This window comes from Durio zibethinus, chromosome 18 (genome assembly GCF_047325235.1).
Source record: "Durio zibethinus cultivar Kanyao isolate XHJ-2024 chromosome 18, ASM4732523v1, whole genome shotgun sequence".
Classification (NCBI taxonomy): Eukaryota; Viridiplantae; Streptophyta; class Magnoliopsida; order Malvales; family Malvaceae; genus Durio; species Durio zibethinus.
This window is the reverse complement of record NC_143179.1, coordinates 18,379,671-18,393,093: the sequence shown is the minus strand read 5'-3', so window position 1 is coordinate 18,393,093 and position 13,423 is coordinate 18,379,671. Positions and strand designations below refer to the sequence as shown.

At 27.1% G+C, this 13,423-nt stretch overlaps 1 protein-coding gene across 1 annotated transcript; it reads left to right on the top strand.

Moving 5' to 3' along the window:
• The first annotated feature begins 6,114 nt into the window (after positions 1-6,114).
• Positions 6,115-8,826, top strand: LOC111300662 (stress enhanced protein 2, chloroplastic-like). Its single transcript, XM_022896283.2, has 3 exons — positions 6,115-6,167; positions 7,233-7,907; positions 8,262-8,826. Exons 2-3 carry the CDS (start codon positions 7,584-7,586, stop codon positions 8,529-8,531), a joined length of 594 nt encoding a protein of 197 aa, XP_022752018.1. The 5' UTR covers positions 6,115-6,167; positions 7,233-7,583; the 3' UTR covers positions 8,532-8,826.
• Positions 8,827-13,423: the final 4,597 nt, after the last annotated feature.

The window sequence follows — 13,423 nt, the reverse complement described above, 5'->3', positions numbered from 1 at the left end:
TTTTATTTTTTACATTTCACCATTTTTTTTCTTTTTTTTTCTCATCTTTCATTCATTGTTGATATCTCTCACACATTAATCTTTAGGGCAATAACATGATTCCATCATAAGCATACCTTTGCCCAACATATGATTATTCAATTCGAGCATTCATACTTGATCCAAATAAACTTTTCAAGGTTGTAATGTAGGCCATGGTATGGGGTAATGAAAGAAATGGATAAAATAGGCTCAATATATATGTTTAAAGGGTTCAAAACCAAAGAATCATCACTTGATGCAGCTTAGAATTTTGCCCCACTCTATATCAATTTACTACTTTTCTATTTTTCTATCTTATTCTTCATAAAAAGATTCTTATTTTTTTGCCCCAAATCATTTGTGATATTTTTTTAATTTTTTTTTCTTCTTGCTCTTGTTTTAGACATTTTTTTTATCTTTAGGCTATTTTTTTTCTCAAAAATTACCCTCCAGTGTGGAGGGTGATTCTTGGTCGAGGTTCTTTTAAAAAAAAAAATCATAATAGGCTCAAAGGGGTAGCAATGAATGATTTTTCAAATGATAAAAGAAAAATGGTCATTTTTCATCTCAAATGTGAATATTGTCCTTGATCATCATCTATTGAGCAAAAATAAGCTCATGGATTTGTAAGAGACTACACTTCTTCCAATCATATTAATTTTACATCTACTAGTAGCTGACTTTTTTTGCTCAAATAATCTTCTTAAATCAATGTGAATGAGTTCTCAAAATTAAATCCCAAAATTATTGCTATCATTGTCTAAACATTCATCATTCAAAATTCAAGAATGGGAACAAAAGTTATGAAAGGTGACAAAGTATAGAATAGTAGTTGAATGAAGAAGAAAATGTAATGAAATACATTAAATTACCTTTTATTGAAATGATAACAAATGAAATCCTACTGCCTAAAAAAAACTTAACATTATTCTAAAAAATTCTTAAAATGATAAAAAACTTTCAATCAGCCTTATCTCCATTCTCTAAAATTATCCCCTTATGTGATCAGATCAAGAATCTTTATTAACATCTTACCCCTCAATTCATTGTGACTCTTCGGACCCTTTCTGATCAATGTGTTCTTGATTTTCACCCAGAGCATTATGATTTGGTAATGGGTTGCCACTAACATTAGGTGTTGTTGCTTTTTCTTGATCAAAACTTACCATTCCATCATTGATTAACCATTGCACCTTATGCTTTAAAGCAGTTGCTTTAAAGCAGTGTAATTTTTAGTAGAATAGCCAGCAATTTCATAGTGGTAGTCGCAGTGGGCTGTAGGATCATACCACTTAGGATAGGGTGGCTTGAGCAGCTCCACACGACTAGGGGCAATCAAGTGACTATTATAGAGTTCTCGATATAAATCCGTATAAGTCATAGGGATTGGATCAAATACAGGTTTTTCTCGAGTAATCTGTTGCTCTCATAAACCACTTGTTGGTTAGTAGGGTGAATTTGGGCTCTTGCAGGAGTTTGAATGTTATGGCTATATGTAAAATCTTGAGGGCTAAAAATTGATCGGTATGTGGATGAATAAGGTGGTTGTGGAGCTAGCTGGTATGGGTAGGATAAGGCATTATTCACAGCAGGATAGTATGGAGAGTAACCTTAGAGTGGATAGGGTTGATAACCCCTGAATTATTGTCTATCAAAGCTCTAACATTAAATGAGTTAGAAATGTTGTAACACATTAATAAAAGGTTGTAATAGTTATAAACATAACGAAAAGTAGTAACAAGCATAAAAAAAATATTATTGCAACAAAAATAATTAAGTTGGTAATGTAAAAGAAATATTATTACAAATAAAAAATAATTTTAAACAAAAAATAAAAGTTAATGTAAAAAAGTGAGAATAATTGTAAAATTAATATTATTTGACGTAAAATGGTTACAACTATTGTTACACTTTAATAAAACATTGTGATAATTTTAAACATAATTAGAAATAACAAAAAGTGTAAAAAAAATATTATTAATATGTAATAATTAAATTGGTAATGTAAAAAATTAGTATTATAAATAAAAAATAATCCTACACCAAAAAATAGGTGTAAAAAGATAAGAATAATCGTAAAATTGGTATATGTTGATGTAAAATGTGTTAGAAATGTCATAATACAATAAAAAAGAAGTTATAATAATTTTAAACATATTAAAAGATAAGAACAAGAGTAAAAGATATTATTATAATGTAAGAATTAAGCTGATAAAAAATTATTATAAATAAAAGTTAATTCTAAAAATAAGTTTACGTAAAAAAGTGAGAGTAATTGTAAAATTAAAATCATTTGACGTAAAATATGTTAGAAGTGTCGTCACGTAAAAAGATAAAAATAGTTGTAAAATTGGTGTTATTTGACATAAATTAGATTAAAATTATTGTAACACTTTAACAAAGAGTTGTGATAAACTTAAATGTAATAAAAAGTAATAATAAGTGTAAAAAATTATTATTGTAACATAAAAAATATTTTTGGCAACATAAAAGAATTATTATTACAAATAATTAATAATTCTAAACAAAAAAAAAGTGTTAGTATAAAAAAGGTGAGAGTAATTATAAAATTAGTATTATTTGACATAAAATAGTAAAAAGCATCATAATACCTTTAAAAAAAAACATTGTAATACTTTTAAACATAATGAAAGTTAATAACAAATATAAAAAATATTATTATAACATAAATAATTAAGTTGACAATATAAAAAAATAATTATTACAAACAAAAAAAAATTAAATAAAAAACTAGGAGTTAACGTAAAATAGTGAAAATAGTTATAAAATTAGTATTATTTAATGTAAAATAGTTAAAAGTATCGTTATACCTTAAGAAAAAAATTGTAAAAATTCTAAACATAATAAAAAGTAACAACAAATGTAAACAAATATTATTGAAATGTAATAAATTGGTAACATAAAAAAATTAGAATTATAAATGAAAAAATAATTCAATTAAAAAATAAGTGTTAATATAAAAATGTGAGAATAATTATAAAATTGGTATTATTTGGTGTAAAATATATTAAAAATGTCCTAATACCTTAAGAAAAACTTGTGATATAATTCTAAACATAATAAATGGTAAGAATAAACGTAAAATATTTTATTGTAATGTAAATATAAGTTGACAATATAAAAAATTTATTATTATAAATAAAAAATAATTCTAAAAAAAACATATTAACCTAAAAAGGTGAGAATAATTGAAAAATTGAAGTCATTTAGTGTAAAATATGTTACAATGTTGTAACGTAAAATGTTAAGAATAATTATAAAATTGGTGTTATTTGGCATAAATTGTATTGGAAGTGTCATAACACTTTAACAAAAAGTAGTGATAATTCTAAGCATAATAAAAAAAAAACAAGTATAAAAAATATTATTACAACATAAATAATATTTTATGCAACACAAAAGAATTATTATTACAAATAAACAATTACTCTAAACCACAAAATAAATGTTAATATAAAAAAGGTGAGAGTAATCATAAAATTGATATTATTTGATGTAAAATATTTAGAAGTATTGTAACACCTTTAAAAAAAGTTATGATAATCTTAAAAGTAATAAAACGTAACAACAAGCGTAAAAAAACTTGTTATAATATAAATAATTAAATTGGCAATATAAAAAAAATTATTATTACAAATAAAAAATAATTTAAACAAAAAATAAGAATTAATATAAAATGGTGAGAAAATCGTAGAATTTGTATTATTTTACGTAAAATGGTTAGAAGTTTTGTTACACCTTAACAAAAAATTGTAATAATTTTAAACATAATTAAAAGTAACAAAAAATGTAAAAAGATATTATTGAAATGTAATAGATTTGTAATGTAAAAAAATTAGTATTATAAAAAAATAATTCTAAATAAAAAAATAAGTGTTAAAGTAAAAATATGAGAATAATCATAAAATTGGTATAATTTGATATAAAATATGTTTGAAGTATTGTAATACTTAAGAAAAAGTTGTGATAATTCTGAATATAATAAAATGCAAAATAAGGTTAACAAAATTTATTGTAATGTAAATAATTAAATTGACAATATAAAAATTATTATTTTAAATAAAAGATAATTATAAACCTAAAAATAAGTGTTAACATAAAAAAGTGAGAATAATCATAAAATTGATATAATTTAACGTAAAATGTGTTAAAAGTATCATAGCATAAAAAGGTAAAAATAGTCATAAAATTAGTATAATTTGGTGTAAAATATATTAGAACTATCGTAACAATTTAAAGAAAAGTTGTAATAATTATAAATATAATGAAATATAAGAACAAGCATAAAAAAATTATTTTAATGTAAATAATTAAGTTGACAATGTAAAAAAATTATTATTATAAATTAAAAAATAATTTAATAAAAAAAGTTTTTATGTAAAAATATAAGAATAATCGTAAAATTTGTATCATTTGGCCTAAAGTATATTAGAAGTGTTGTAACACCATAAGAAAACAGTTGTGATACTTTTAAACATAATAAAATATAAGAACAAGTGTAAAAATATATTATTATAATGTAAATAATTAAATTGGAAATGTAAAAATTATTATTATAAATAAAAAGTAATTTCAAACCAAAAAATAACTGTTAATGTAAAAAAGTAAAAAAAAAGTAAGTATAACCGTAAAATTGATATCATTTGATATCATAATACCTTAAGAAAGAGTTATAATAATTCTAAACAAAACAGAAAGTATGAACAAGCGTAACAAAAAATTAAAGTAAATAATTAACTTGACAATGTAAAAGAATTGATATTTTTAAATTAAAAGATTCTAAATAAAAAATTGTTAACATAAAAAATTGAAAATAATTATAAAATTCATATCATTAGATGTAAAATGAGTTTAAAATATCTTATCCTTAAAAAAAGTTTTAATAATTATAAATGTAATGATAAAAAAAGTATAAAAATATATTATTAAACGTAATTAATTAAGTTAATTTCGTAAAATAAATTGATATTATAAAATTAGAAACTATATCATTTTTCATTTGTTAAATTAATAAATTAAATAAAATTATGTATACCTTTTTTAATGTTTACCGTTCTTCCTTTTTTCTTAAAAGTTATATTATTTTTATAATTTATCATAATACATCATGAGATATTAAGATATTTTATGACCTTAGATTAAGGTTGATATATTGTGACTTTGTTATAGACAAACCCATGAGATTATTAATTGATATGGCAATAAGTCTAAACTCATTGGCAAAGAAAATTTGGAAGCTTATGTGACATGATGACTTAATAGGTTTGTCCAAACTTGGAAAAGTCCAAACAACCATTGATTTTCTTTCTCAATTTTAAAATCCTTACCTTAATTTGGAAATCCTACTTTAATTTGGTATTCCTACCTAGGGTAACATTTGCATGCAATTTAAAAGGATTCGAATAAAGGAAGTGGCATACTAAAAAGAGTAAAATTAGAATTTAAATTCCCTTTTCTTTATGAAGACTTCTTGTAGAAGCCTAATTCCAAGAAGTTTCTAAGAAGGAACAAGATCTATTCCAACTTTATGAACACTTTCTAGAAGACTTTTAACTTCTATTTTTCAAAAAGATTTAGCCAAACCTGCATCTTCAATTTTAGAGATTTAACTCTTTAAGAACTCATCAAGAACGTGTCCAAAAAAAATAAGCAACAAAAAAATTTAAAACTTCTAAAACTGCTTAAAATCAAGAAAAAAAGAGATTTACATTCAAGAAAGCAACTCAAAGTTAGGACTTTAAGAGCTACTTAGAGAGATTTTAAAAGAAAACAAGATTATTCTTAACAAAAGAAGGCTAGTCGTGCAACACTCTTATCATGTAAGTGTTAAGTTAGCAAGATTTATCTAAAAAAGATAAAGAAAAGACAAGTTAGCACTTAATTTAGCATATTTGATCTATATGCATTCACGTGAAGATGAGTAAAATATCCATTAAATATTTAATCCAAGAAAATTATTTCATTCAAGATACCAAGCATGATAGAATCACACTACTTCAAGAGACCAAGATTGAGTCAACTGCATTTCTCTAGGATTTTTTGTAATTTTTTTTACTTATAAATAGCTAGCTTAGGCATTAAGGATGAGCATAGTTAGGGTGATAACCCATATTATAACTTTACAGGTTTTTTTTTTTTATTTTATTATTTTTAAGTTCTTTTTAGTTTTAAAGTTTGGGGTGATAGACTAGTAGTTATTCTTTTAAGCTTTCTTCTTTTTTTTTTTAATTTTCAATTTAATTCAGTTTTTTTAAATTAATTTAAATTTTTGCAAGTTCAATTTAAGTTTTTCAAGGAATGTAAATTCTATTTTGATTTAATTTAAATTCAAGCTTTTTAATTTTCTATTCTTTCTATTTATTTTAATTTGCTGTTTTAATTATTTTCAAGTTCAGTTCATGCAATTTAAGGTTAATTTAGTTATGCTCTAATTTGATTTAATATTTCTCAAGTTAAATTTATTTGCAGAAATTATGATTTCACATTGTTAGATTAGGGTTATTGTTTTTGGATTTTTTTAGTTGAATTTACTTAAGTTAAATTCTATTAAGTGTTATTTAAGTTTATTTGTCTTGTTTATGTTTCATGCGTGATATATTAGGGTTAATTTACTGTTTTGAAGTTTAATAAATTCATTTAATTTAGTTTAAGTTTTGGTTCATGTTAGTTTAAGTTGTTTAATTCAATTTTAATTTAACCTTAGGTTTTTTATGTTTAATTAATTTTGTTAGGTTGTTGTTTAGTTTATTAATTAAGTTTCAATTTTTAATTTAAATTTTAGCATGTTAAATGATTTTTTAGTTTGTGATTTAGATTCATTTTTACTTGTTACAAGTTTAATTGTTATTGCATGCCTTAATTTTATCTTTATTTACAATTTTGATTTATTTAATTTGTTGTTTAAGCTAATTATTTGTTTTTGTATATTTAAATTTCAGTTTTAAGTTATTAGCCTATTTAATTAGATTTTTGTATAAATTAATTTTTTATTTTAATTAGTTAAATATTTAATTTAATTCATACAATTTAATTTTAATTTATCTAAATATAATTAAAGTATTATAATTTTGATACTTAATATTAACTTTATTTATAATTCTTATAAAAATGATTTTTAATTTCTATTTGTATAATTTACGCGAATGCAGATTCTCGATAAAAAATTACAAACCTAAACCATTACAATGCAGGGACCGTGAGGAAGGGGCAAACTAGTCAAACCAATGATAATCAATGACAGCCGGCTGGAGCACAAAAAAAAAAAAAAGGTTACAGGGCGTCGAACGGGGTACCTACGAATATTTTCCTTTCTGAAAGCCACGTTATCGAACGAAAATCACTCTCCTATCTAACTCACTAGTGCCCACCACCCCAATAATAAGGAAAGCAAAGAAAAGTAGCAGACGTGGATTCATAGATCACCACGAACCTTCCGAAAACGGATCCTCAGAACACGCTACGATCGTAGGAATCACCGAAACCCACCCCCCAACTTCAGCCAGCAGCAGACAGCAACAACAGAAGCCCTCTTTTTCTTTCCTATGGCCACTGTGGCGCGTGCAATCCACTGTGAGCTACTGTCCAATAAACCTGGCGCAACCCCTAGGAGAGAATTGGGTGGTCAGGTTCCGGTTCTTGTTCAAACAGTGAAAGTGGGTGAACCTGAGAATGTAAAGATAGTGTTGCAGCCAAGGTTGTGTACGTTAAGATCGTATGGCTCGGATGGACGAGCGGTGATGAAGACGAGAAACGAAGAGGTTCGACAGGGTAATGAAGAATCGTCTTTTTTTAAGACTTTGTCGGTGTATATAGAGAGTTCCAAGAAGAGCCAAGACTTCGAGATTATCTCTGGTCGCCTCGCCATGGTAATTAAGTTCTTTCACTGCTAAACTGTGTACTGCTTTTTTGTTTCTGTAAAAGAGTTTTCTTTTTTTTTTTTGTATTGAGCTCAAGTGATCAAACACGTGTGTGTTCGGAGTTTGATCGGAAAACTCATAGTTTGAACTGGACAAGTGAATGTTATTCTTGCTCTGTCTGAGTTTCATGTACAAATGAATCAGCTCTATTTCTTCAAAGGGTTCTCAATTTCTTATTTGATTGCAGTGTGCACTACAGTACCAAAGATAATGCACAAAATTTTCAACTTATTGCTGTGTGTTAATCAAGATTTTGAAGCATTGTCAAACGAGTAAACAATCTAATGGTTTGTTTTTTTGCAGATTGTGTTCGCAGCAACAGTAACAACAGAGTTTGTAACGGGAAACTCCCTATTTAGGAAGATGGAGTTGCAAGGGATTGCTGAAGCTGTCGGTGTGTGCCTTGGGGCTATGGCTTCTGCTGCTGCATTTGCTTGGTTATCCAGTGCTCGGAACAACGTTGGTCGAATCTTCACTCTCAGTTGTAACTCATTTATTGATTCAGTGATCGACCGGATTGTTGATGGATTGTTCTATGAATCTGATCCTAATGACTGGTTTGATGATATTTGAAATCATGAATTGTAATTCAAGCAGGGTGTTTGACTGTCTGTTTAGGCGGAATCTCCTTTTCAAGAAACAACAATATGTGGAGATGCTGGAAGTACTTAGGTGTTGTTAGTACTGCAAACCTTATACGATCAGAGGGCTTGCAAATGAAGGGAGATGGGATTGAAGCGGTAGTTGCTAGTGTCTGCCTATTCTCATGTGAGATTATGGATGTTAATTTTTGCATAAACATTACGAATTATAGTAATCAGCTAGTGGAGTTATGCTTAAATTGAGAGTTGAACTTCTTGCTGTGTCATTTTTCTTGAGTCAATTGTAGTTCAATGCTCTAAGATTCTGCTTGGAGAATGCACTTAGCACTGCCGTAGATAAGGAGTCCTTATAACTCATCACCTATTTCGGGATGTTATGAGCATGAATCTTCCTTTGATCGTTCAAGCTTTCGAGTTTTAGAAATCGATTTACTACTGGACGTTTTCGGCACTTATCATTACCATTAGCAAGCTGTGAGCAGTCTAATTCTTGGTCACAACAATGGAAGTGTTACAAATAGTGCCTCTGCTTCGGCATGTTGAGTACACTGCTTAACGTGCACCGTGTGATTGAAATTAATTGTTCAAATTGTCAATCTTTTTAACTACAAAAGGTGAAAGAAAAACAAGACACCAAGTAATAACAATTCATAAATAACTAATGCTGCCAGAATCTCATGCACGAAAAATATATTTGCAATTCAAAATTTTTTATTTGCTTGTCTCTTATCTTGAATTTTTTAAAATAAATGTTAGAAAAATGTGTAAAATTTAAAAAAGTTTTACACTGTGAAAGTTAATTTCTCCACACATATATTTTCTCATTTTTCTTTTTTCTCGAGATATTCTTTTCATTTTTCAAACACCTAATATTTTTTACTTTTTTCAATCATCTAATACTTCTTATTTTTCATGTTTCATATTAAAATTTCAAAATATTTTTTTTATATAAAAATCATAGAACATCAATTTTATGAAAAAAATTAAAATTTTAATGTAATTAAAATAAATAAAAATCAAAGTTTTTTTTAATCTTCGTAAAAGTAAAAAAATATTAAAAAATTAAAAAAGAAAAAATATTATCATATACAGTGACCATAGTCAATAAAATTTTTAAATTGCAAAAGTATGCATGTTACACAGTTAATAAATTTTCAGTAAGATATATTTAAAAATAATAAATAAATTAATTATTAAATAAACATATAACAACCATGTAATTCCACTATTACATCACTGATACAAAGAATGTTAAACACAATTGTCATGAACAGTTTTCATATTCTTAAAAGTTTTGTATAATTTTCATCGGTAAATATCAGATGCATTTCTATGGCATACATAATCAAAAGATTATTCATCAAACTGGCCAAGTGCAATCATTTTTTTTTTTTTTTGGCCAGAGCAATTCCCTATCTGTTTAAGTAACAAATTTTTTATTATTTCGTTATTGAAAAAATTTGTATACTTGAAGTCTAAATTTGAACGACGAAAAGTAATTTTAGTTTTAAAAATTAGAGAATAAACAATAATATTTTACTTGGCTTCGTTAAATTCTTTAGTTATCCATTAAAAAAAAAATCTCTGTGAATTTCATTCACTAGCTATATTATTGACCCTAATTGATTTTACTATATTATATATTAATACTCAACTCCACTTGTGTGTTGTCACATTACCGATCTCAAGCTCGAATAAAGGAATAGAATTGCAATTGTTGATTGTTAGTGTAAATTATAGTCAAACTATGATAAAGGATCAAAACAAAAATTCTCATTGGGGTCGTCGTCTCCCAACGATGTGCTACATCGGAGTTTGGATGTAGTGTTAAATATGTAAGGGTTGCTAGGTCATTGCTTAGAAGCGATGTGTCGCATTATCGCCTCGATGCAGTGTCAAATAGGCAAGGATTCTCTTGTTTTAGTGGACGAACATGAGTAAAAAAACTAATTCATAGGGGTAAGTTATGCTTAGCTACTTTGAATATAAGATTATTAATTATTAAGCTTGTAGAGATAAATGATGCAAAGGCTAGAAGAGGAATTAATATTATGTGTCTCTAAAAACCTAAGTGGGTAGGGGAAAAGGCTAGAGAGATAGACACATGGTGCTCTAAGCTTTGGTACACAAGGAAAGAGAGGAGTAGAAATGGAGTGAAGATAATTATTGATAAGAATTTGAGAGATGATGTGGTTGAGGTTAAAAGAAAAGGGGATAGAATTTTACTTGTTAAACTTTTTTTAGAAGAGATGTCAATGTCATTAGTGTTTATACCTCGCAAATAGGTTTTGGATCAAGGAAAGTAATCAAAAATTTTAGAAAGATTTAGATGAGACAATGTAAGCCATATCATACAGAGAAAAATTGTTTATTAGAAGAGACATAAATGGTCATGTAGGCAATGATGGTAATGACTTTGGGAGGGTATATGGGGGATATGTCTTTGGAGAAAAAAACAAAATTAGAGAGACTATCCTAGAGTTTGTTACAACATTTGACCTAATGATATTAAACACGTGTTTAAGGAAAAGAGAATCATGCTTGGTGACATTTAGGAGTGGATCAAATGCTAGTTAAATTGATTTCTTTTTTACTAGAAAAGATGATAAAAATAGTTATAAGGATTGCAAGGTTATACCATGTGAGAGTGTGGCCACACAACATAGACTATTAGTACTTGATCTATTCCATTTCAAGGGGTCAAAAAAGAGACATCAGAGTCATTAACCATGTATTAAGTGGTGAAACTTAAAGAGGGACAAAATAGGGGGATGGACTAGTAAAAGAAATTTATTGGAAGCTTGATGAGGATATAGAAATAATGTGGGAAAATATTACAACTAGAATTCAAAGGGTTGCTAAAGAGACACTTGGGAAATCTAGGGGTAAGGCACCGTTAGGAAAGGAATCTTGGTCATGGAATGATGTGTGAAAAAGATAATTAGAGCTAAGCGGGAGTGTTATAAAAATTTATGAAACAATAGGGAATCGAAAGTATAAGACAGCAAAAAAGCAAACAAAAAAAGCTATTTAAGACTCAAAAAGTAGGATCCATGAGGAGTTATATACATAACTAATGATAATAGTTTGAAAAAAAGAACTATTCAAAATTGCCAAGATGAGGGATAAAAAGAGTAGAGATCTTAATGGCATTAGATGCATCAATGGTAAGGACGAAAAAATTTTAGCAAATGATGACGAGATTAAAAAGAGATTGAGAGATTATTTTGATAATTTTTTTAATAACAGTTTTGAACATGATATAGGTAGGTTGAACATTCCTTTTCATGATGTAAATTGTGTATTTAAGCGTAATATTAAAAGATATAAGGTTAAAGAGGCTTTAAGAAATATGAGATTAAAGAAAGTTGTAGGACCAAATGGAATCATAATTAAAGTTTGAAAATGCTTGGGTGAAATAAGGATTAAATGGTTAATGGATCTTTTTAACAAAATTTGACACATCCAAAAGAAGCCAAAAGAATAAAGGAAGAGCACTCTTGTGCTTTTATACAAAAATAAAAGTGATGTACAAGATTGTTCGAACTATCGATGAATAAAACTTATGAGTTATATTATAAAACTTTGAGAGAGAGTAATTAAATGTAGATTATGATGTGAGATCACTATTTTTTAAAACCAATTTGGGTTTATGCCAGAATGTTCCAAAACAAAAGCAATCCACCTTTTGAAGCTTTTATTGGATTTGAGTGAGAAGAAAATATTTACATATAGTATTTATCGACTTAGAGAAAGCATATGATAGAATTTCTCAAGAGGTGATTGTTGGGCCTTAATGAAGAAATGAGTCCCTTTAAAATACATCAACATAGTTAAAGATATGTATGAAGGAGTGGTAACAAATGTGAAGACGATTGGAGGCATGACAAATAGTTTTTCTATTACCTCAGGATTACATCAAAGCTTAACACTAAGTCATTTCCTTTTTGCATTAGTTATGGACAAGCTCACTGGACGTATCCAAGATAAAGTGCCATGATGTATATTATTTATCGATGATATAATCTTAGTTACTAAAACTTATGATGCCCTTAATACGAAATTAAAATTATGGAAGAGTACATTGGAGTCTCGAGGTTTTAAATTGAGTAAATCTAAAACTGAATATATAAAATGCAAGTTTAGTAGTTATAAGAAATGGGTACTAGTGTGATTAAGTTGGATGGTTAAAGAGTACCAAAGAATAGCCAGTTTTAATATTTGGGATCAATTATTAGAGTGATACTGAGATAAAAATAGATGTCAAATATAGGATTCAAGCAGAATAAGTGATGTGGCAAAGTGCATGAATGTGTTTTGTGATCGTAATATACCTTTAAAGTTAAAAGCGAAGTTGTATAAAATAACTGTAAGGCCTGCATTACTATATGGAACTAAGTATTAGGCTATTAAGAAACAATATGAGAAGAAAATGAATGTAGCGGAGATGAGAATACTTAGATGGATGTATGGTAAGACTAGAAGAGACAGAATTAGAAATGAAAAGATTCGAGAAAAATTAAAGGTAGTTTGAATTGAAGAGAAGATGAGAAAGGACGTTTGCAAAGGTTTAGACATGTGAAATGCAGGCTTAGTTGTGCACTGATTAGGAGCATTGAGTCTCTAGATCTATGAGAGATCAAAACATTTAAAGGTAGACCACGAAATATATGGATGCAAGTAATAAAAACGGTATGATGGTTAAGGAATTAGATGAAAAGGTGGTTGTTGATAGAAATTAGTGGTGCAATAAGATTTAAACTACAACCTAACTTGATTATCTTATTTGGTTTTTCATACAACCAACCACAGAGTATGGGATATAAGGCTTAGTTTGTTGTTGTTGTTATACATTGATACTCA

Coding starts and splice junctions, on each gene's coding strand:
- LOC111300662 (XM_022896283.2), top strand. CDS start 7,584: ATGGCCACTGTGGCGCGTGCAATCCACTGTGAGCTACTGTCCAATAAA. Junction 7,908..8,261: donor TCTCTGGTCGCCTCGCCATG/GTAATTAAGTTC, acceptor GTTTTTTTGCAG/ATTGTGTTCGCAGCAACAGT.